Genomic DNA, 23,543 nt, shown 5'->3' with positions numbered 1-23,543 from the left:
CAAGGCTATAGTAACCAAAACAACATGGTACTGCTAGAAAATTGGACACATAGATCATTTGGAACAGAATACACAATCCAGAAATAAAGCCACATACCTACAACCAACTGATCTTGGACAGGGTCAACAAAAATAAACAATGAGGAAAGGACACCCTATTCGATAAAAGGTGCTGGGAAGAACGAAACTGGATCCCATCTCATCATATACAAAAATCAACTCAAGATGGAGTAAATATTTAGAATGGAGTAAATATTTAGAATGTAACACATGAAACTATAAAAATCCTAGAAGAAAACCTGGGAAAAAATATTCTGGACATTGGCCTAGGCAAAGAATTTATGATAAAAATCCCAAAAGCAAATGCAACAAAACCAAAAATTGACACGTAGGACTTAATTAAACTAAAAAGTTTCTGCACAGCAAAATAAATAATTACAACAGAGTAAATAGCCTTCAGAATGAGAGAAAATATTTGCAAATTATATTTCTGACAAAGGACTAATATCTAGAGTCTACAAAGAACTCAAGAAAAAACCCATTGAAAACTGAACAGAGGACAGGAACAGCTATTTCTCAAAAGAAGAAATACCAGCAGCCAACAAACACATTAATAAATGCTCAACATCACTAATCAGAGAAACGCAAACTAAAACCGCAATATATCATCATACACCAGTCAGATACACCAGGCTATTATTGAAAAGTCAAAAAACAACAGATGTTAGTGTTGATATGGGGAAAAGGGAATGGTTATACACAGTTGGTGAGAATGTAAATTAGTTCAACCTCTATGGAAAACAGTATGAAGATTTCTCAAAGAACTAAAATTAGAACTGCTATTTGACCCAGCAATCCCACTGCTGGGTTTCTACCCAAAGGAAATGAAATTATTATATTGAAAAGACACGTATACTCATATATTCATTGAGGCACTATTCACGATAGCAAAGTCATAGAACCAGCCTAAGTGTCCACCAATGATTGACTGGGTTAAGAAAATGTGGTATATACCATGGAATACAATGTAGCCATTAAAAACAATGAAATCATGTCCTTTGCAGCAACATGGATGTTAGTTCATTACTCTTAAGTGAACTAACTCGGAAACAAAACAAAATACCACATGTTCTCACTTACAAATGGGAGCTAAACAATGGGCACACATGGAAAATAATAGAAGGAACTCCAAAACGAGGGAAGTTGTGGAGGGTGTGTGGGCAGGGCAAGGGTTAAAAAAATTACCTAATAGGTACAATGTTCAGTTTGGTTAATGGGTACAGTGGAAGCCCAGTCCCTACCAGTATGTCTTATATTCATGTAACAAACATGCATACGAAACCCCTGAATATAAAATAAAATATTTTTAAAAGTTTTATTATATATCCTAATTTCAAAATTGTTTTTACTAGTTGTTGCTATTTGACATTAACAGTTGAGTAATGAATGAATTGTTGTCTTACTAAATATATTAATGGAGTCCTATTTGCCATTTGGTTGCATGTTATTTATTTATTTGCCATTGCTCATGTCTGTTATAGGAAAGAAGAAGCCGGAGATCAGTTTTATGTTCCAGGATGAGATTGAAGATTTTTTGAGAAAACACATACAAGATGCCCCCGAGGAGTTTATTTCGGAACTTGCTGAGTACTTAATAAAGCAAGTATAAAATGTATTTTTTCTGTTTTATGATAGAAATTCAGTGGGTTAAGTAAGATTTTTTCCAAGATCATAAAAAGCAAATGTATTAGATATTTTTGTTTCAAACTTGGACTTTAACCTAGCCACCAAATTTCAGATTTTGTTTGCCTACAGCAGCAGTTTAATTCAACAATTATTTGTTAAGTGCTTTGGGCAAAGCAGTATGGGAAATAAAAGACAGGAGCTGGAAAGTGTCCTCATTCACTGATCTTACAGTCATATCTTGGTTAGGGAGAAAAACACCGGCATTAACCACTGGCTGGTCTCTTCTATAGCACGAAAAATAACATTCAAAAGGAAGAAGAGATAATTTTCTATTTTAATTTGGCAGAAAGTAAACTGTTTAAGGATAATATAGAGTAACAAATTCACTTCAAAAAGAACAAATTTAGGCACTCCTACCTTGTGAATGGCTAAGGGTATTTTTATATAAAAATGAGGAAGATTATGTATAACTTGACCATTAGTAACTAACTAACCTGGTCATCCCTCAACTTAGTTTCACTGTGTACGCTTCCATAAATACAATCCAGGAGAGCAGTGTATCTAACTTTGATTTTAGAAATATAACTTCTGTGGTGATAATTTTTTTAATATAAGTATTTTTTGTGCATAAATGTATTATAGAACTATATTTTTCACATGTAAAAAATGAAATAGTTACTAATCATTTTGCACTGCTTTTTAAAATAATTATTTTGTTAGGCATAAAAAGATTTTCTTTAAATATATTTTAATATTTTAGAAATTGAGAATTTTAAGTTGGAATTCCTGAAGATGAAGAACAGATTTATAGTCTACTATTCTCCAAATTAATTTTAAAAAGCAATTTTGAATTATGGGGGTTTTGTTCTTGGTGTCTTAATTGCAATAACGTTGAATACTTTATAATAGAGAAAATTAATCTATTTCTGTTTTAATTCCTAGGGTTGGGGAACAAATTGTTAGTGAACTTGTGTCTAAATTAATTTTATTTGTTTAAAAAATAGAGATCTCTATTCTTAAGCATTATTTCCATAGAAACAAAATTCCTTATCTACATAAACACTCAGTACATTTTAGTGAACTAAATATATTTGTCTTGTGCACAGACCTCTTAATAAAACTTATCTCGAGGTGGTACGTTCAGTATTCATGTCTTCAACAACTTCTGCTTCTGGGACGGGCAGAAAACGCACAATCAAGGACTTGCAAGAAGAAGTTTCAAACCTGTACAATAACATTAGGTTATTTGAAAAAGGGATGAAGTTTTTTGCAGGTATACTTAATCTTTGTTAATCTTATTTTTTCATTGATTTTCATAATTTGGGGAATAAATTAGTCTTAATAAAGCTCCTTTATTTTCCAGATGACACACAGGCTGCTCTTACCAAACACTTGCTGAAGTCAGTGTGTACTGATATCACTAACCTCATTTTCAACTTCTTAGCTTCGGATTTAATGATGGCCGTAGATGATCCTGCAGCCATTACAAGTGAAGTATGTTAATGATTGCTTACCGCTCTTCATGTGTTCTGTTTTGCATCTATACACATTTTATCTTATCTTATTTGGAGTAAAGAGGAGAATAAAATACAGTAAAAGAGGTTTGAGGAAAAAAATCTAAGTTTTTAAATTCAACTTTTGTACAATAATATATACAGTTGCTAGCAGGATTGGCAGTATAACTAGTCTGTTAAAAATAATGATGCTTTATTACTTTAGAATAAACAGTTTTTTCCTAATTATTATGTCACATTCCCTCTTCCTAATGACTGGCAAATCCCATAACATTCTGACCCGTTTCCATATCTTTGAAGTTATTTTTCCTTTAAGGACATCTCATTTCAATGTTTAGACCAATTCCAATTTAATTTTTTCAAATTCTAATCTCAAACTAAATTCAAAAGCTCATCTATTCCCTTCCTGCGATGTAATGTAGAGCAACGGCTCCCAATTGCATAGAGAAAGAAAGGTGCGGTCTGTCCCAAGATGACAACCCCTCCTTCTCGTCCTCTTTCTTCTCTGTCCTCCTCCCACCTCCTCTTCCTCCTCTTCCTCTTTCCTATTCTTCCTCCTCCTTTCTATCCTCCTCCCACCTCCTCTGCCTCCTCTTCCTCTTTCCTATTCTTCCTCCTCCTTTCTATCCTCCTCCCACCTCCTCTGCCTCCTCTTCCTCTTTCCTATTCTTCCTCCTCCTTTCTATCCTCCTCCCACCTCCTCTGCCTCCTCTTCCTCTTTCCTATTCTTCCTCCTCCTTTCTATCCTCCTCCCACCTCCTCTGCCTCCTCTTCCTCTTTCCTATTCTTCCTCCTCCTTTCTATCCTCCTCCCACCTCCTCTGCCTCCTCTTCCTCCTCTTCCTCTTTCCTATTCTTCCTCCTCCTTTCTATCCTCCTCCCACCTCCTCTGCCTCCTCTTCCTCTTTCCTATTCTTCCTCCTCCTTTCTATCCTCCTCCCACCTCCTCTGCCTCCTCTTCCTCTTTCCTATTCTTCCTCCTCCTTTCTATCCTCCTCCCACCTCCTCTACCTCCTCTTCCTCTTTCCTATTCTTCCTCCTCCTTTCTATCCTCCTCCCACCTCCTCTACCTCCTCTTCCTCTTTCCTATTCTTCCTCCTCCTTCCTCACCGCTCTAGGTCCACTTCAAGTTGGAGATTTAGGAAAAATGAGGGAAGAAGAAGTGTCTTGATGTGACTGACTACATATCACTGCTTTGATCACAGTCAAACCAAATCAGTCTGATGTTTGTGGTCTTTGGTGATGTAGTTAGTCGTTGCCTCATAGGCAATATAAGTTGTTTCCTTGGAATGTTGTTTAGTTTCATGTGACTTCTCACAGTAAGGACCATCCCTCAAACAGAGGAACGGTTATTCCTCCTACCCCAGCAAGGTGCTGGCCCCCTTCCCTTCTTCTTGAGCAGCAAATTCCCAATTGTCTGGACAGTTTAATGTCTCCGGCCCTTGTACCAACCTCTGCTGTGGAAAATACAGGAGATCCTGTTCCATGCCCTTTAAGGGCCACAGAAGGATTGGTGTGTGATTGGGGCAGGGAGGCTAGACAGGAGCAACTAGTCCCTAATCTTCCCAGACATTATACACTTCAGAGCCTGTTGTCAAGCCGTTCCAGCAAGTCTGCTCCAAAATTTTATGCCAGAAGAAACTAAAAGACTCTGATCAAGAATACCGTAAAACTTCAGTGGACACTTACATGTAGAGAGAGGTGCTGAAAAGATCCTCACACCATAGAGCATAACAAGCATCCAACCTCGAACAAGAGCTCAGTCTCCCATCTTCTAGGCATCCTTGGTCTTTATGAGTGGGGCCCTTCACAGCTGTCACTGGGGAGAGAAAAACACTCTCTTCCTGCTCCAATGGAAGAATTAGCCTCTTAACCCAAATATTCTGTTTCTCACAAGGTCAGTGACTCTAGTCTTTCTCTTACATTGATGAAGCAGGTGGGAGCAGCAGGGCTGTATCTAGCCTGTTTGGCTGATTGGCTATTGACTCTAATAATGTTTTTGTCTCTTAATTTGAGATCTAAAATTCAAGAATATGATAAATTCCACTCAGCAACTTGTTACAGTATTTTTTTCACTTTATCTTGTATCCACTGCCTGTCAAAAGCACAGTACTGAAAGAATTTTTATTTACCCCTACAGATAAGAAAAAAAATTTTAAGTAAATTATCAGAAGAAACCAAAGTAGCTCTTACAAAACTCCATAATTCTCTGAATGAAAAGGTAAGTAAAGTTTTATTCTGTTTACATGTCAGGGCTAGCAGTTTGTTACAAAGATCTTGGAGTAGATTTTTTATCAGAGTAATTGTAAATCCAATCTAAAACTAGTATTTTGCGCTCAGCTGCCTCTTTGAAAGGTGAAGAGAAGACCAAGCTACTGGCATTTTACCATTTTTAGTTCTATATCACAATTTCTAATTTATTGAGAAGTGACCCTTTTAAAAATTGTATTTAGGTTGTAAAATTACAACATAGTTATTAAATGGCTGTACTTCTTTAGGCAGTTATATATAGAAGTAAATTATGGTATTCAATGCCTTTTCAGAGCATAGAAGACTTTATTTCTTGTCTGGATTCTGCAGCAGAAGCTTGTGATATTATGGTGAAAAGGGGAGACAAAAAAAGGGAAAGGTAACATTAAATTAGTATATATTTGGTAGTGTTCTTAAATGTGGGACTTTTCATATCTGAAATTTGAATTTGTCTGACTGTTACACAGAGAATATGTATCTAATGTGTCTAATATATCTAAATGGCTGTAGACCTTCCAGATATTCAAAGTCTTAAAATAGTTAGATATTTCTCTCTGACCCTCTGGATCAAGTAGCGAGTTTCTTTATCCTATAGTTCATCAAGCCCAGGAACTTTTTATTAGCTTGGGGACTTTCCTTACAGCAAACCTCATCTAAATCAGTGTGAATTTGTTTGACCTCCAGCAACTCAAAACAAAAAACATACTTTGAGTATTCCCACTCTATAACTTTTTCTTTAATTTTGTAGCATACTAATCTATCCATGCCATTTAGGTTTTATGTGTATATATCTCTATTGAAAAGTTAACTTAAAATATTTATGGAATTAGATAAACTAGAGAAGCTAAAAATTAACAGAAAGGGATGAATTGAAATTGGTGAGAACTTCTTAAATTATGATAATGAATTTGTGTGCCTTTTTTTTTTTTTTTTTTTTTAGACAGATACTGTTCCAGCATCGACAAGCACTGGCTGAACAGCTGAAGGTCACGGAAGACCCTGCTCTTATTCTGCACCTCACATCAGTCCTGTTGTTTCAGTTTTCAACCCACACCATGCTCCATGCACCTGGAAGATGTGTCCCACAGATCATTGCTTTTCTTAATAGTAAAATCCCAGAGGTATTACATTTTCAATACACTTGAAACTTTCAAAACTTTCAAAGTTTTAGATTCTGAATATTTTGAGTGGATTGAGACGAATTATTGTCAGCACTCAGGTATAAAACATATTAACATCAAAGTCCATTTCCAAAAATGTGAACAGAGGATTAGGAGATTAATTTTTAAAAATTCCACATAGCTCAAGAATCTTTCAAGAATGTTCTGAATTTGGAAATTAAGCTTTCAGAAAAGATACAATTATGTCAAATCTCCCATTTCAGCTTCTTTATGTTTAACTTATCCATCAATGACCCATTCAAAAGTCTTTTCCTGTCCCTTTTACCTATAAAACCCCTCAACTAAAAGGGAACTTCCCTATCCCTTTGACTGTATCTTTGGTGATAGAACCAGGCAGGGTCAACTTATGGTAAAGTGATTTGCATTCATGTTTTATCTCTTCTAAATTGTACACTCCTTGAGAGCAGAAACTGCTAGATGAGACTTGCTACTTACATGGCCAGTTTTTTGTAAAGATGAGGACCTTCAATGTGTATTAGTTAAAGAAATTCTACTTTATCTGTTCCACAGAGAGTTAAATTGTGTTGGTTAACTTTTCTTTCCTTTTTCACAGGATCAGCATGCTCTTTTGGTAAAGTATCAAGGTTTGGTTGTAAAGCAGCTAGTCAGTCAAAATAAGAAGACTGGGCAGGGAGATTATCCCTTGAATAATGAATTAGGCAAAGAACAAGAAGATGTTGCCAATACTCGTAAAGAGCTTCAAGAACTTTCTTCATCCATTAAAGACCTTGTTCTCAAATCTAGGAAATCATCTGTGACAGAAGAGTAATGATCTTAATTTACATTTGTCATATAGTAAACATTTTCCCCCAAGATTGGAGGTGAGTGGTCACACAAAAGTAGTCACTATACAGCTCCCCTCTCCTCGCAAAAACCACCTCATACACACACAATTCAGTTAAAACAGTAGTGTTGTGTTAAATGTAAATCTTAAAAAGATGTGAATTTTTGTAAATTGGGTTCTTCATGGAAGTTTTTTTCCACCTTATTTTCACATAAATACTATATGAAATTTTTCACATAAACATTATTTTCACATAATTTAAAAAATTACATATTTCAGGTTTGTTTTCTTTCCAAATGTTGAATGAAAAACAAATTTTCTGATCCATTTATCCCTGGGGAAGGATTCATTTGTTGTGAGTGCCAGTATACTTAAATGTATACTTTAAATACATTTAAGTAGAAATTTAAAATGTGGTCTTTTTTAAAAAAAAAAAAAAAACAAAAAAACACTTCTGTGTCAGAAATGAAAATAAATCACGTATTTTATTTTTAAATAGAAAACACTACTTCAAAACTAAAATACAGAAATTTACAAAAAAAGAAAAATTATTACTAAGCCCTTGCTTTATTTTTGGCAGAATAAACATTGATTTTGGTTGGGGCACAAGGATGCCTTTACAGGTGCACAAGAAACGCTAGAGTGGCCCATGCATTGTTGTGTTCTATTCTAAAACAAGCTACTAACAAGAGAGAGAACACATGCAATTTATTACCAGTAAGCATAAGTCATATTTAACATTGGATAAGCATTTTATACAAAGATTTTTCTTTGATCCAGTTTGCATTTGTACATTTTATTTTTTTAGTTCCGTAGCTGCTCTATCACATAATACTTTGTAAATACTAGTGTGAAAAACAGATAGGATGACTTTTCCAGTGGTAGGAACATCTGTACGTGCATTTAAATCATTACAGGCTTTTTTCCAAAACTAGAAACCCTTATTAAAAAATAAGTATTTTTGTTTTCTGAAGATTATTAGTTAAAAATAACTTAAAAAGGTCCTTAGAGTAATAATTTCAACCAAATGAATTTCAGGCAACAATTTACTATTTATCAAAAAGGAATTTAATTATTTTTAATGTAATTACAAATTAAATTTCAAATATTTAAAAATACTATTTTATATAATTCCTTATGACATTTTAAACTTTATATTTTAAAATATTTGAATACAAAAAGATCAGTCTACCTCTACTCCATTCTAGACAAAGTATTAATCCTTAGTGAAAGTAATTAAATTGCTGACTTGGCATTATTATTAAAGTTGATAGGAATGCAACATTAAATTTAAAAATGTTTCCCGTGGGTAATTTTCTATTATATATTTTCATATGGAAAGGGAAAAATGATAAATCCTCTGTAATCACAAACCCCAATTTCGTTTTGTTTATTCAGCTTCTAAAATATTGAACGCCCAGACTTTTAATTCAACCTTTAAGAACCTTATCATTTATGTTTCAGTAGATATGAAAGTAATCCATGTTTGTGTCAAACGATCATAGAAAATAGAGACAGTCAAGCAAGTAAAAAGAAAAGCATTGTTTTAATTTGTTTGCATTTTTTTCATTTGTCAAAATGCTGCTTTTGTTGCCACAGTAAAGAACGGTTTTTATTGTTTTGTAAGTAAAATTACATAGCTGATTTTGTGTGTAAAGATTAATTTCCTTAATAAAAATTATTATATGTTTACTGTGATCTTAATAGACAGGGTTAAGAAAGTTATTTAAAATAAAGTTACCTATTCTACTAAATTTTATAGTACTTTGAAGCTTCTATTAACACAAAGATTAATTGGTGCATATATTTTATGTATATATATTTTGAATTCTCATTTTGAACATTATTAAAGGATTTTATTTTTCTTACACAAAAATAGTTCCATAGCTCTCAGTGTCTTTCATTCCTTGAGAGTTTGCCATTCTAGAACCATTTTATCTTAGTAAATGATTTCTCGGTTAACTAGATTTCAGCAAATGTGTAGCTGTATTCTTGCATATGCTAATTCCTGCTATTGCAGTTGGGGTAGAAATATTGGGAAATGTGCTTAGGTATTCATGTTCATGTGTTCCAGCTCTAGACTTACATGTTTTTCAGGAGTCAAAGGAAACTCTTGGCCATCAGAAAGATCCAATGAAGAGTGGCATATAGTATCAAAATCGCAGTGTATTTTGTGAAAAGACCTTAATGCTAAATTAGGACAATAAGTGTAATAGTTGTTTAACCTGAATGTAGAGCCATCTTGAACTTATTAGAGAATATGCTTTAGTCAGACCAAAAAGCACCAAGGATAAGGTCAGGGTGCAATGGTGATCTGAAGCTGGAATCAGATTGAAAAGGAACAGTTCATTCCTTCCTCAGAAACGACACTAGACCCAGAGTGTATTAGTCCACTTTCACACTGCTAATAAAGACATACCTGAGACTGGGCAATTTACAAAAGACAGAGGTTTATTGGACTTAAATTTCCACGTGGCTGGAGTGCCTCACAATCATGGCAGAAGGTGAAAGGCAATGTCTCACATGATGCCAGACAAGGGAAGAGGAGCTTGTACAGGGAAACTCCCCCTTTTAAATTCATCAGATCTCATGAGACTCATTGACTATCACGAGAACAGAGCAGAAAAGACCTGCTCCCATAATTAAATCACCTCCCACCCTGTTCTTCCCATGACACGTAGGAATTGTGGGAGTCAGAATTCAAGATGAGATTTGAGTGGGGACACAGCCAAAACATATTCCATCCCTGGCCCCTCCCAAATCTCATGTCCTCACATTTCAAAATCAATCAGTCATGCCTTCCCAACAGTCCCCCAAAATCTTAACTCATTTTAGCATTAACTCGTAAGTCCACAGTCCAGTGTCTCATCTGAAATAAGGTAAGTCCCTTCCTCCCATGAATCTATATAATCAAAAGCAAGTTAGTTACTTCCTAAACACAATGGGAGTACAGGCATTGGGAAAATACAGCCGTTCCAAATGGGAGAAATTGGCCAAAACAAAGGGTCTACAATCCCTATGCAAGTCAAAAGTCCAGCAGGCAGTCAAATCTTAATGCTCCCTTTGACTCCATGTTTTGCATCTGAGTCACACTGATGCAAGAGGTGAGTTCCCATGGTCTTGGGCAGCTTCCCCTCTGTGGCTTTGCAGGGTACAGCCTCCCGGCTGCCTTCAGAGGCTGGCATTGAGTGTGGCATTTCCAGGCACATGGTGCAAGCTGTCAGTGGATCTACTATTCTGGGGTCTGGAGGATAGAGGCCCTCTTCTCAGAGCTCCACTAGGCAGTGCCCCAGTAGGGACTCTGTGTGGGGGCTGCCATCCCACATTTCCCTTCTGCACTGCCCCAGCAGAGGTTCTCCATGAGGACCCCACCCCTGCAGCAAACATCTGCAAGGACATCCAGGCGTTACCATACATCTGAAATATAGGCGGAGATTTCCAAACCTCAATTCTTGACTTCGTGCACTCGCAGACTTAACACGTGGAAGCTGCCAAGGCTTGGGCTTGCACCCCCTAAAGCCACTATTGGAGTGGTTGGGATGCAGGGCACCAAGTCCCTAGGCTGCACACACCATGTTGACCCAGCCCATGAAACCATTTTCTCCTAGGCCTCCCGGCCTGTGATGGGAGAGGCTGCTGTGAAGATCTCTGACATGCTATGGAGACATTTTCCCCATTGTCTTGGTGATTTAACATTAGGTTCCCTGTTACTTATGCAAATTTCTGCAGCTGGCTTGAATTTCTCCTCCGAAAATGGGTTTTTCTTTTCTATCACATTGTCAGGCTGCAAATTTTCCAAACCTTTATGCTCTGCTTCCCTTATAAAACTGAATGTCTTAAATGGCACCCAACTCACCTCTTGAATGCTTTGCTGCTTAGAAATTTCACCCACCAGATACCCTAAATCATTTCTCTCAAGTTCAAAGTTCCACAGATCTCTAGGGCAGGGGAGAAATGCTGCCAGTTTCTTTGCTAAAACATAACAAGAGTCACCTTTGCTCCAGTTCCCAACAAGTTCCTCATCTCCATCTGAGATCACCTGAGCCTGGACTTTGTTGTCCATGTTGCTCTCAGCATTTTGGGCAAAGCCATTCAAGTCTCTAGGAAGTTTCAAACTTTCCCACATTTTCCTGTCTTCTTCTGAGCCCTCCACACTGTTCCAACCTCTGCTTGCTACCCAGTTCCAAAGTCACTTCCACATTTCAGGTGCACCAACTCTACTGGTACTAAATTACTGTATTAGTCCATTTTCATGCTGCTGATAAAGACATACGCAAGACTGGGCAATTTACAAAAGAAAGAAGTTTATTGGACTTACAATTCCACATGGCTTGGGAAGCCTCACAATCACGGCAGAAGGTGAAAGGCGCATCTCACATGGCGGCAGACAAGAGAATTTGTGCAGGGAAACCCCTTTTTAAAACTATTAGATCTCGTGAGACTCATTCACTATCTCGGGAACAGCACAGGAAAGACCTGCTCCCATATTTCAATCACCTCCCACCAGATTCCTCCCATGACACATGGGAAATGTGGGAGTTACAATTCAAGATGAGATTTGGGTGAAGGCACAGCCAAACCATTTCACAGAACCAAATGGAATTTTTTTCTATCAAGAACTAACTGATGTGAGTTGGGAGGGAGTATGAGGATGGAAGATTTACTTTCTTTCACTAAGACGAATGAATAATTTTCCCCAATACATGGGAGATGCAATAAAAGCACACAAAAAAACTCCCCTGGGATGTACATTTTCCACACACATCTGGGAGCACTGTTCAAGTGGCTATTTAGATGACCTACAAATTCACACAAGTTGCTCTATCTTGAGGACCCTACTAAGCATACAACAGAATAAATACAACCAGGAGAGACTTCTTTCAAACCATCTAAGAATGAAACTCTGACTTTCAGGCTTTCAGAAAAACAATTTGTATTCCACTTACATCATAAAAAAGAAGGAATAACCACTGTAAACACGTATTCAATGTTTGTAAGTTCCCAGTGTTGTATTATTTGTTTTATCAAACTTGCCCCTAGTTGCATCTTTATTTCTCTTAAGTGATTACTAGTAAGACAACATGGGTGTTTGTTTTAAGGAGCAGGAAAAACAGGATTACACTGATGGTGAGATAGAAGAAAGGGAGGACATAGTGAATTTATGGACTTGGCCTAATTTACTGGATCTTGTATGACAGGTAAATACTAGGAAGACACATATAAACTTTAAAAGTATGCTTTACTTTCAAGGAGATAACAAGAGTCAACAATTACAGTTAAATATAGTGTCTTGGTAGAAGTACACAGAGGGTGTTGTGACAAGAAATGAAATTCAGACTGTGTTGCATAATGGGGAGGCTAGAAATAACACCTGAACCAAGAGTCCAGAGAGAAAAAAAGAAGGATTAGCCTTGGTGAAAATGAGAGAAGAGAGAAGAGCACATTGGGACAGAGAAAAGGAGGAACAGAAGTACTATGATGCTAATTAGAATGAAAGAATGAGATGTGGGGGGCCCAGAAGTCTGAGAAATATGATAACTGATCTGGGGAAGTAGTGTAAGATAAAGTAGAGAGAATGGGGGGTTGTGAAATGCCTTAAACACTAAGCTACAAAGTTTAACCACTATCTCAAAAACACAGAAGCCTTTAAAAGGTTCAACTAACCAGGGAAATTAAATTATTAGATTTGTCTTCTAAAAAAATTACATTCTGGAAAGCAATTTGGCAATTTACCAAAATTCTTTAAAATGTACATATTATTCATGAAATTAATGTCTGCCTTTTCTGAGAAGTAAAATGACTAAAAACTGTATACGCCTTTTTTTCCCAGCCTCTAGTAGAGAGGAACATGGACACCATGTCTTGCACAGAAACGGGTCAATCTTGGCTCTGAAATAGTCTATTCAGATACTAGTCTGCCAAAGAAAACTTTTATCTGATTAGTCCACCTAAGACAAAAGTCTCAAAGGTTGTCTCATGTTTTGTGTTATTCAGTGTAAAGAAGTAAAAGTGCTTTGTCAAACTGTTTTACTACTGAGTCTGTCTTTACTCATCTAAAAATGCAGTCTTTAACCTAATTCTATCATACAGACTTCAGAGTTGGATAAGAACTTGAAGATACGACACTTAGAAAATATAGTCGTTTAAATACAACCTAATAAATGTAAATGTACTTAAAGTCAATGTTCTAGATTTTTCTCCTTTCCTCTTTTCAATCTTAATCTCAGTCCTGTGATTCGTATGTTATAAATGCTGAGTGTATCTTTTAGTGTTGAAAAAAGAGAGAAAGAAAAGAGAGAGCTATTCCTTTATATATTTTATTATATCACAACTATTTTTTATAGCCACTTTAAAAATATTTTATTGACTTGCCCATCAGTGATAAACTGGATAAAGAAAATGTGGCACATCTACACCATGGAATACTATGCAGCCATAAAAAAGGATAAGTTTGTGTCCTTTGCAGGAACATGGATGAAGCTGGAATCCGTCATTCTCAGCAAAGTAACACAAGAAGAGAAAACACCACATGTTCTCACTGATAAAGGGGAGTCGAACAATGAAAACACATGGACACAGGGAGGGGAACATCACACACCGGGACCTGTTGCAGAATGGGGGTCTGGGGGAGGGATAGTATTAGGAGAAATATCTAATGTAAATAAATTTACAAAATACATTTTGTAAATATATTTACAAAAAATGTAAGTATTTCTCTTTATTATTAATATATGAATAATATAAAGTATAAAGAGGTACGCCAAGATTTCATCTGGGCTGTCTTGGATTGCAAGTCATTTTACATTTTACATTTTCAGTATATATTTTTCAGTTTCTGTTCCAGATTATCTACAAGAAGCATGTATTTTATAATTTGACAAACTTTTAAAAAAATAATATTGTTCTATAGAGAAGGATAGAAAGGGACCAGGCTGAGTCAGATGCCAGTTATTTTATGGCTGATAGAATAATCTGAATGAGAAACGTGAGACATGGAATGCAGGGATGAGGATAAATTTGAGAAAGATCATTTAACAAACTAGAACCTACAGAAGGTGGACAATGATGGGGATGGTGGAGAATAGATGAGGAAAGGGAATACTCTAACATAAGGAGTGGATGATTGTGCCATTCCCTGAAGTAGGATATACAGCAAACTAACAAGTTTGGAATGGGGAGAAGACAAAGAGGATTATTCGGGACTGTTGAGTTTGAGATGTCTGGGGACTTCTAGACACGGTTGTCTAATAGATAGTGGGATACAGGTCTGGAACCTTGAAGAGTGATATCAGATGAAAGTACACATTTGGGAATCATGTTGTATAATTGTTCACTGTTTCGATGAAGAACATGATGGAGAACCTTCAGAGAAGCATAATGAACAGAGGATAAAGCTCTAGGGAAGACTGAGGTGAATAGAGAGAAGGCTAAAGATGCTAAGAGCAAACAGAAAATCAGAAGAGTGTAACATAGCAAAACCAAGGAAAGATAATTTCAAAAAGAAATAGACATGGCCAGAGATGAGAATTTTTCGGTAAGACTAAAGACCATGCTCTTTGGGTTGCTAATCAAGGTTGTATATGATCTTAATGAAGCTTTTTTGGAGTGGTTCAAGTGAAAGACAGATTGTAATAAGTTGGGAGGGAGAAGGAAACTCAGAATGTTGTAGATTTGGAATGACTTGGTGAATGTAGATTACCCTCTCAGGAAGCAGGGGAACAAATGAAGAGGGTGATGGTCCCAGGCACTTTTACATCTCAAAGACTGCTTTCCTTGCCCATAAAACAAGGAAAATACAGCTAGTACCTGCTTAGCAATGGTGTCCTAAGGATTAAAATCTATTACTAATGAAATATACTTATATCCTTTTGCTGAATCCAAATTTATTGTTGTTAATCACCATATGTTCATTTTCATAATGTCTTAATCAGTAAAGTCAAGTGAATAACAAAACACACAGTTAACTGGCTCTGCGTTTCCCTAGCTCAAGTTCTTTGACTGTATATACCCGAGTTTGACCTTAGAAGATACTAACATTTCACTCCTTTAGCACTTAGAACAAGGACAGTTTAAGTTTGGTCTGGAATTAAGGCAGAATTTCTTCTCTCATCCTGCCTTCCAAACTGAAGAAATGGCCTCAAATGGAGATTCTAAGAGAAAATGTCACTTGCTTTATGAATCAGTGTGCCCCTCTGAGAATACTTATTGTGGATTGGTTTAATATCCAAAACTTTCTTCAGATCCAACTCTTGACATCGCTGTCTACTTTTTGTGTTTCGAAGATTTCAAAAAACCCAATGAGTTTATGCTTTATGAAGTCATACAGCCATGGATGTGATGTCACAATTGTGGCCAGCTCACCAGGAAGCAGGCAGAGCAGGAAAGGCTGGGCCTACACTGCAAGTCCAGAGAGCAGGGAACTACCTTGAGTACTCTACTCAAACTTATGTCTCAGATTTCCCCAATTTCCCAAGAAGGCAGTGATAGAGGCCACAACCCAGGGGGTCATCTCTCAAGGTACCAATAGCTTTGCAGGTAAGAGCATGGGGCCTCATCTCTTTCCAGACAGTCCAAAAGAAAAGCTCAGCAGTTCAGACATTTCCAACCTAAAAGAAAGGTTCTGATCACCACCAGAAAACAAAGAAAACAAAGCCAAAAACAGATTGAGGAAACAGAAAATACATCATGCTTTTAGAGCATTATTTTTATAAATATGCCCTTAATTTAGCCTAGTTAGTGGAAATTTCTCAAGTGTGTATGTGTCTGTGTGAACGTTGTGTATTTTAAACTTTTTGGAGCTTAGCCAGATACTTCGAATGCTAATCCTGGCAGAATTTCCCTTTAAGGATGTCCTGCAGAGAATTTGTTACTCATAGTTTCAAGTAAAAATTGACAAGTAGTGCTTTTTCAGCCCAGTAGGAGTAATGCACATGGTGTAAGACTTGGAGGAAATGCAGGGACCCTTCTGTTTTCTCCCGCAAAGTTGAAAAAGCTACATGCAGTTGGAAAGGATCTTCAGATGGTGCTGGTGACTTTCTGTTCCTTTGGGAGTTAACACGCATATGGATTGGAGGAAAAATAATCAACATATATTCTCCTTTTGTATTGTTTAAATTACAGGAAGAAGCGGCTTTAAGACAAAGTGAGTTCTTTCCCCCAAATGTTTCCTTTGTTTTGTTTTGTGGTATTTCGACTTCTCTAATTTTTTTTTTTTAAGGATGAGAAATTTTTATAAACTTTCCAGTAACTCCTTAAGAGAAAAATTTTGCTTGGCAAAAGTGTATGCCTTTTGAAGTTTCTTGGCCATTTTAGCTAAAGATTATCAAATTTTATATGCTGAGCTTTTCAGATTTATCATTCTCATAACTTGCGTGTGGAGGTTACATAGTGCCAGATAACTCCTTGGAATTGTCTCTTGAGTTTCTCTAATGGTTTTAATGCAGGGTACAGCTTTATTGTTGTAAAAAGAGGAAGAAGAGGAGGGCTCTTGAGATTTTATTTGCCTTCGTTTATTTGAATGAATAATATTATCACTTAGCATATTTTATGACTAGATTTATATTTCAAGAGCACATTTTGAAGTCACTTACAGGTTTTAAGTAAAAGGAGTTAATGAGATTCCTGCTATTTTCAAGAAAAATCTGCCTACTTTCCAGAAGTGGGCATACAAAAATTCATAATCTTAGGTTTCCTAAGGTTAAATTAAAATATCTGTGTTTCCAGCCCACAGAAATATATAATAGACTCTATCAATTTAAAGTGCTACTTCTTGAAACAGAGGTAGTGTTATTCAGGCAAAAAGCATACACGCCATATGTGTTAATGCTTTCTCTCTCACTATTTTAGTCCTATCCTCTTTGGTACCTATCATTCATTTGAAAACCAAATGTAGCTCCTCGGCTGTCATTTCAGACTTCAGAAAATTGGAAATTAAAAAGAATTATTAACAAAATGCATAGCTCTTATACATAAAATGTAAGGAAATCCTTGAGCTCTTTTAGCCCTCATTTCGTATCCACAATACCATCATGTGTAAATACTAGCATTTTTATTAGCAAAGCATATGGATTAAAATTTAACATAAGTATTGCAAACATATGTATCATACAAGATATTTCTTAACATATGTGTTATGATATATGCTTAAAGCCATAATCCAAATTGCTTTAAGGGGAAGGTAAACTGTGGTGTCTGTTTTCTACACTTGTTCTATTTATTCTCACATTATCATTAGTTGCCAAATCTGGGACTGTTCTACCTAAGCAAGAGTAGCAGATTTGTGTTTTAATATAACACCACCTCACTGACAAATTTACCTCTTATTTTCATTACACTTGCCAACATTTTGAGTAAAGCTGAATTAATTTGTATTTATTACACAAGACTGGGTACTTTTCTACTAAAATATTACAAATAAGAGTTTAGAATATTTAGAGATGCTTTAATTTGTTTTTATTTTTATGTTTTCAATTGAGGGGATATGATCTCTTTAGAAATGAAAGCTGAATACTTGGGTCCGCATGGGAAGCTCTGAATCAGATATTAGTTAAACCAGCTTGCATTTCCCTGTTCTCGTAATTATCTTTTTCCTCTCCAATTACCATCATTTTTCTTGGTTGCTTTTTGGTACCCTTGAAAGCTCACTGAAGAAGAGGAAGAGAAGAAAGAGGTAGAGGAAGAGGAGGAGAAGGAGGACTCCTTTTTGCCCAACATGCCTCAAATCCCTGCAAAATAATCAGCTTGAGGCCAGGCATGGTGGCTCACTTCTGTAATCCTAGCTTTGGGAGGCCAAAGTCGTGGGGATCACTAGAGCCCAGGGGTTCAAGACCAGTTGGGGCAACATAGGGAGACTCTATTTAAAATAAAAATAAATAATAAGCTTATTGATGATATACCCTAGTATTTTATATGAACTAGTAAAGCATTCTTATGGGTTTGGATTTACCTTATCTTTACTATATGTCTAAACTTTCACACGGGCTAATTACCCTGATTAGAACATACTAGGGTATGTCAACAGCAAGGTTTACATTCATTAAATAAATAAAGATAGAGAGTCTGTTTGAAAGCAATAGTGTGATGTGGAGAAGACAGTCAAGGTTTTGAAGTGTCATTCATGCTGAGTTTTCTATGAATGAGAGCAGGTGAGTTTGCCTCCCTACCTTAAAGATATAATTAAAACAGCTGTATTACAGAATTTTATATTAGAATAATAATAACAGTAGTCATTTTTATTTTTTTTCTTCTCAAATTCTTCGGTTGCATTTCCAGCACCAATGGACCTTAAATTTATCTCACTTGATTTTTAGCAAAGCTTTGAGCTATTCCTTTGCATATTCATTTTGTCAAAGGAGTATTTACCAAATGGATCCTGAGTAGATTATTTTGATAAATTCAGGTTGTCTCCTCACATTTAAAAATATACCTTTTTGTATTTTTACAATTTCATTGCAATTGTAATCCTCTAAAGATGGTGGTGTGGAAGTGGAGTGGAGAAATATGCTTCTGGGGCTTGTTTTCCAGTTTGATTCTGTTTAATTATTTCTTACAATTGTTCATAAAACAATTTAAGTAACATGTCATAAGTCACATGACTTCTAAGAATTTTCTTCTTTTTTCTTTTTTGCTTTTATTATTACTATAGACATATAACTGTACATATCTATGGGGTACAATGTGATGTTTGTATACATGTATACAACAAATTATCGCATCAGGGTAATTAGCAAATTTATAACTTTATTTTTCATTTCTTTGAGTTGGAAATATTTAAAATCTACTCTTATAGCTATTTGAAAATATACAATAAATTGCTAATTATAGTTACCCTATAGTGCTATAGAACACTCGAACTTATTCCTCCTATCTAGCTGTATTTTGTATTTCTTAGCCTACCTTTGGCTATCTCTTTCTTCCCCCTACCCTTTTTTGCTTCTAGTAAGAACTATTCTGCTCTCTCCTTCTATGAGATTGACTTTTTTTAGCTTCTGCATATTCATGAGGACATGCAGTATTTATCTTTCTGTTTCTAGCTTATTTCACTTAAAATAATGTCCTCTAAGCTCATTCATGTTGCCGTGAATGGCAGAAATTTGTTCTTTTTTACAACCAAATAATATTCCATTGGGATATATAGCACTTTTTTTAATCCATTCACCTATTGATGGAAACTTAGGTAATTTCATATCTTGGCTATGTCTTGTGAGTAGTACTGCAATAAACATGGAAGTATGGATATCTCTTTAACATACTGATTTCCTTTCCTTTGGATATATACCCAGTAATGGGATTGTTGGATCATATGGTAGTTCTATTTTAATTTTTTGAGGAACCTCCATACTGTTTTCCATAATGGATATATATATATATATATATGCACACATATATATGTATATTCCAAATAGCATATAAGAGTTTGCTTTTCACCACATCCTTGTTAGCCCTTTTTTTTTTTTTTTTTTTTTTTTTTTTTTTTTTTTTTTTTTGTCTCTTTGGTGATAGCCATTCTAACCAGGGTGAGATAATATCTTCATGTGGTTTTTATTTGCATTACCCTGATGATTAATGACATTGACCATTTTTTGTACATGCCTGTTGGCCATTTGTATGTCTTCTTTAGAGAGATGTCTATTCAGCTTATTTGCCTACTTTTTAATGTGAATTTTTTTTTTGCTATTGAGTTCATTTTATATTATGAATACTAAACTCTTGGCAGATGAATAGTTTGCAAATACCTTCTCCTATCCTGCAGGTTGTCTTTTCACTCTGTTAACTGTTTCCTTTGCTGCGCAGAAGCTTTTCAGTTTGACATAATTTCATTTGTTTATTTTTGCTTTGGTTGTTTGTGCTGTTGAGATCTTATCCATGAAATCTTTGCTCACACCAACATCCTGAAGTATTTCCCCTATGTTTGCTTCTAGTTGCTTCATAGATTCAGGTCTTATATTTAAGTTTTTAATCCATTTTGAGTTGATTTTTACATGTTATGTGAGGTAGAAATCCAGTTTCATTTTTCTGCATATGAATATTCAGTTTTCCCAGCATCATTTTTCAAAAAGATTGTTCCTTCTCCATTAAATATTCTTGGCAGCTTTGTTGAAAATCATTTGGCTGTAACTATGTGAATTTATTTCTGGGTTCTCTATTCTGTTCCATTGTTCTATGTGTCTATTTATATGCCAATATCATGCTATCTGGGTTACTATAGTTTTGAAATATATTTTGAAGTTCAACAATGTGATTTCTCCAGCTTGATCATTTTGCTCAGGATTGCTTTGGCTATTCAGGGTCTTTTGCGGTTTCATATACATTGTAGGAAATTTTTTTTGTTTATGTGAAGAATGTCATTGGTATTTTGATAGCATTGCATTGAATTGGTAGATCACTTTTAGTAGTATTGTCATTTTTACAATATTAATGTCTACAATTCATGAACATGAGATTTTTTTGTGTGTGTCCTCTTCAATTTTTTTCATCAGTGTTTTGTAGTTTTTATTGTAGAAATCTTTCACCTCCTTGGTTAAATTTATTCCTACATGGCTTTTTATGTAGCTATTATAAATGCAATTTGTTTCTTGATTTTTTTTCTACTAGTTTGTTTTTGGTGTATAGAAAAGCTACTGGTTTTTGTATTTTTATTTTGTATCCTCCAACTTTACTGAATCTGCTTATCAGTTCTGAGATTTTTGGTGGAGCTTTTATGGTTTTCTGTATAGAAGCTCTTGTTATCTGCAAATGAGGACAATTTGACCTCCTTTTCAATTTAGATGCTCCTTATGTCTTTCTCTAGCCTAAGTGCTCTCTCTAGGGCTTCCAGTACTATTTTGAATAAAAGTGATGAAAGTGAGATCATTGTCTTGTTCCAGATCTTAGAAGAAAAGCTTTAAACTTTTCTCCATTCAGTGTGATATTGGCTGTGGATTTGTCATACATGGCTTTAATTATGTGGAAGTACATTCCTTCTATACCTAACTTGTTGAGAATTTGTTAGGGATGCTGGATTTTTCTCAAATATGTTTTCTGTATCTCTTGAGATGATCAAATGGTTTTTGTCCTTCATTTTGTTGACGCAAGGTGTCACATTTATTCGTTTCTGTATTACATCCCTGGGGTAAATCTGACCTATATGGTGAATAACCTCTTTAATGTGCTGCCAGATTGGTTCACAAGTATTTTGCTGAGGATTTTTGCACTATGCTCATCATGTTTATTGGCTTATAGTTTCCTTTTTTTGTTGTTGCATTCTTGACTAGTTTTGGTATCAAGGTAGCATGGCCTCATAGAATGAGTTTGAAAGAATTCCCTTATCTTCAATTTCTGGAAGAATTTGAGGAGAATTGGTATTAGTTCTTCTATAAATCTTTGGTAGAATTCCAGAGTGAAGCCATCATATTCTGAGCTTTTTTTTGATAAGAGACTTTATTACAGACTTAATGCCATTACTTGTAATTGATCTGTTCAGGTATTCTCTTTCTTGTTGGTTCACTTTTGATAGGTTGTTTGTGTCCAGAAATTTACCCATTTCTGCCAGGTCTTCTAAAGTTTTTGGTATATAGCTGTTTACAATAGTCTCTGATAATTTTTTGTATTTCTATGGTATTGGTTGTAATGTCTCCTTTTCATTCCTGATTTTATTGGAAGCTTTACGGTTTTCTTGGGTAGTCAAACCAATGGAATGTTGATATTGTTTATCTTTTCAAAAAAAACTAAACTTTCCATTTTGTTGATATTTTGTATTTTTTAGTCTTAATTTTATTTATGTATGCTTTTATTTCTTTCTATCTATTAATTTTGGCCTTGGTTTACTCTTGCTTTTCCAGTTTCTTGAAGTGCATTATGAGCTTGTTTATTTGATATCTTTCTACTTTTTTGATATAGGTGTTTGTTGCTACACACTTGCCTTCTAATACTGCTTTTGCTATATCCCAGATGTTTTGGTAATTTGTGTTTCTATTTTCATTTGTTTGAAGATATTTTAAAATCTACCTCTTAATTTCTTCATTGACCAATTTGTTATTCAGGAACATGTTGTATAATTTCTATGTATTTGTACAATTTTTAAAGTTCCTCTTGTTATTTTGATTTCTAGTTTTATTATATTGTCATAAAAAAATAACTGATATGACTTCTATTAAATTTGTTAAGATTTGTTTTGTGGCCTAACATGTGTTCTATCCTAAAGAATGTTCCATTTTCTAATGAAAAGAATATGTATTTTGCAGCTGTTGAATGAAATTTTCTGTAAATGGCTGGTAGGTCCATTTGGTCTAAAGTGAAGTTTGAATTAAATGTTTCTTTGTTAATTTTCTGCCTGAATGATCTGTCCAATGCTGAGGGGTGTTGAAGTACCCAACTATTATTGTACTGAAATCTATTTCTCCTTTGTGTTAAATTATATTTGCTTTATAAATCTAGGTGTTTTGGTATTGGGTGTATATATGTTTACAATTGTTACATCTTCTTGCTGAAGTGACAATAACCTTGTCTCTTTTTATGGCTTTTTGTTTAAAGTCTGCTTTATCTGATATAAGTATAGCTATTCTCCTTTGCTTTTGGTTTCCATTTGTGTGGATTTTTTTTCCATCCCTTGTTTTTATTCTATATGTGTCTTTCGAGGCAAAATGACTTTCTTTTAGGCAGTATATAGTTGGGTCTCTTTTATTTTTAATTCATTCGGCTAGTCTATATCTTTTCAGTTGGGAATTTAGTCTGTTTACAGTCAAGGTTATTATTCATGTGAGGACTTACACCCACTATTTTGTTGTTTTCCTGTTTTCTTGTATATCTTTTTTTCCTTTCTTTTTATCTTATTTTAATCATTGTGGTTTGGTGGTTTTCTGCAGTGACAGGGTTTAACTCTTTTCTCTTTCTCCTCATATATTTGCTCTACAAATGAGCTTTATACTCTTTGTGTGTTTTCATGGCAGTGATTTTCACTTCCAGATGTAAGTGGAAATCACTTAGGCATTTCTGGTAAGGCAAAGCAAGTGAGGATGAATTCCTTCACTTTTTTCTTACATCAAGAAGGCTTTATTTCTTCCTAATTTCTGAAGGGTAACTTTGCTGGGTATAGTATTCTTAGCTAGCAATTTTTTTTTCTTCTTTCACCACTTTGAGTTTATAACTTTAT

At 35.1% G+C, this 23,543-nt stretch overlaps 2 protein-coding genes and 2 long non-coding RNA genes across 14 annotated transcripts in view; 2 read left to right on the top strand and 2 right to left on the bottom strand.

Moving 5' to 3' along the window:
* LOC102129188 (uncharacterized) overlaps positions 1-4,859 on the bottom strand; it is a 30,858-nt gene extending 25,999 nt beyond the window's left edge. Inside the window, exons 1-2 of one of the 3 annotated variants that reach the window (XR_010586316.1) lie at positions 4,261-4,859; positions 2,795-3,720 (exon numbers count right to left, since the gene is read on the bottom strand). This is a non-coding gene — a long non-coding RNA (uncharacterized lncRNA). Of the gene's footprint in view, positions 1-2,794; positions 3,721-4,260 lie in introns of those variants that run through there. The other 2 variants (XR_276317.4, XR_012433613.1) reach the window with 2 other exon arrangements.
* The window catches only part of UFL1 (UFM1 specific ligase 1), a 32,592-nt gene extending 24,630 nt beyond the window's left edge, over positions 1-7,962 (top strand). For both annotated transcript variants that reach the window (XM_045391254.3, XM_005552325.4), the window contains exons 13-19: positions 1,542-1,659; positions 2,793-2,959; positions 3,050-3,180; positions 5,340-5,420; positions 5,743-5,828; positions 6,390-6,570; positions 7,184-7,962. In XM_045391254.3, the coding sequence (XP_045247189.1) occupies positions 1,542-1,659; positions 2,793-2,959; positions 3,050-3,180; positions 5,340-5,420; positions 5,743-5,828; positions 6,390-6,570; positions 7,184-7,399 (980 nt within the window). In that variant the 3' untranslated portion in view covers positions 7,400-7,962. The remainder of the gene's footprint in view (positions 1-1,541; positions 1,660-2,792; positions 2,960-3,049; positions 3,181-5,339; positions 5,421-5,742; positions 5,829-6,389; positions 6,571-7,183) is intronic.
* The window catches only part of LOC123572994 (uncharacterized), a 345,306-nt gene that overhangs the window by 202,436 nt on the left and 119,327 nt on the right, over positions 1-23,543 (bottom strand). The window lies entirely within an intron of this gene.
* Positions 16,329-23,543, top strand: part of FHL5 (four and a half LIM domains 5) — a 54,148-nt gene continuing 46,933 nt past the window's right edge. The window contains exon 1 of the mRNA XM_005552323.5: positions 16,329-16,556. The gene's annotated coding sequence lies outside the window, so the exon portion shown is untranslated. The remainder of the gene's footprint in view (positions 16,557-23,543) is intronic.

Source organism: Macaca fascicularis, chromosome 4 (genome assembly GCF_037993035.2).
Source record: "Macaca fascicularis isolate 582-1 chromosome 4, T2T-MFA8v1.1".
Lineage (NCBI taxonomy): Eukaryota > Metazoa > Chordata > Mammalia > Primates > Cercopithecidae > Macaca > Macaca fascicularis.
Note: the sequence above shows the minus strand (reverse complement) of the source record. Positions and strands in the feature narration are given on the sequence as shown.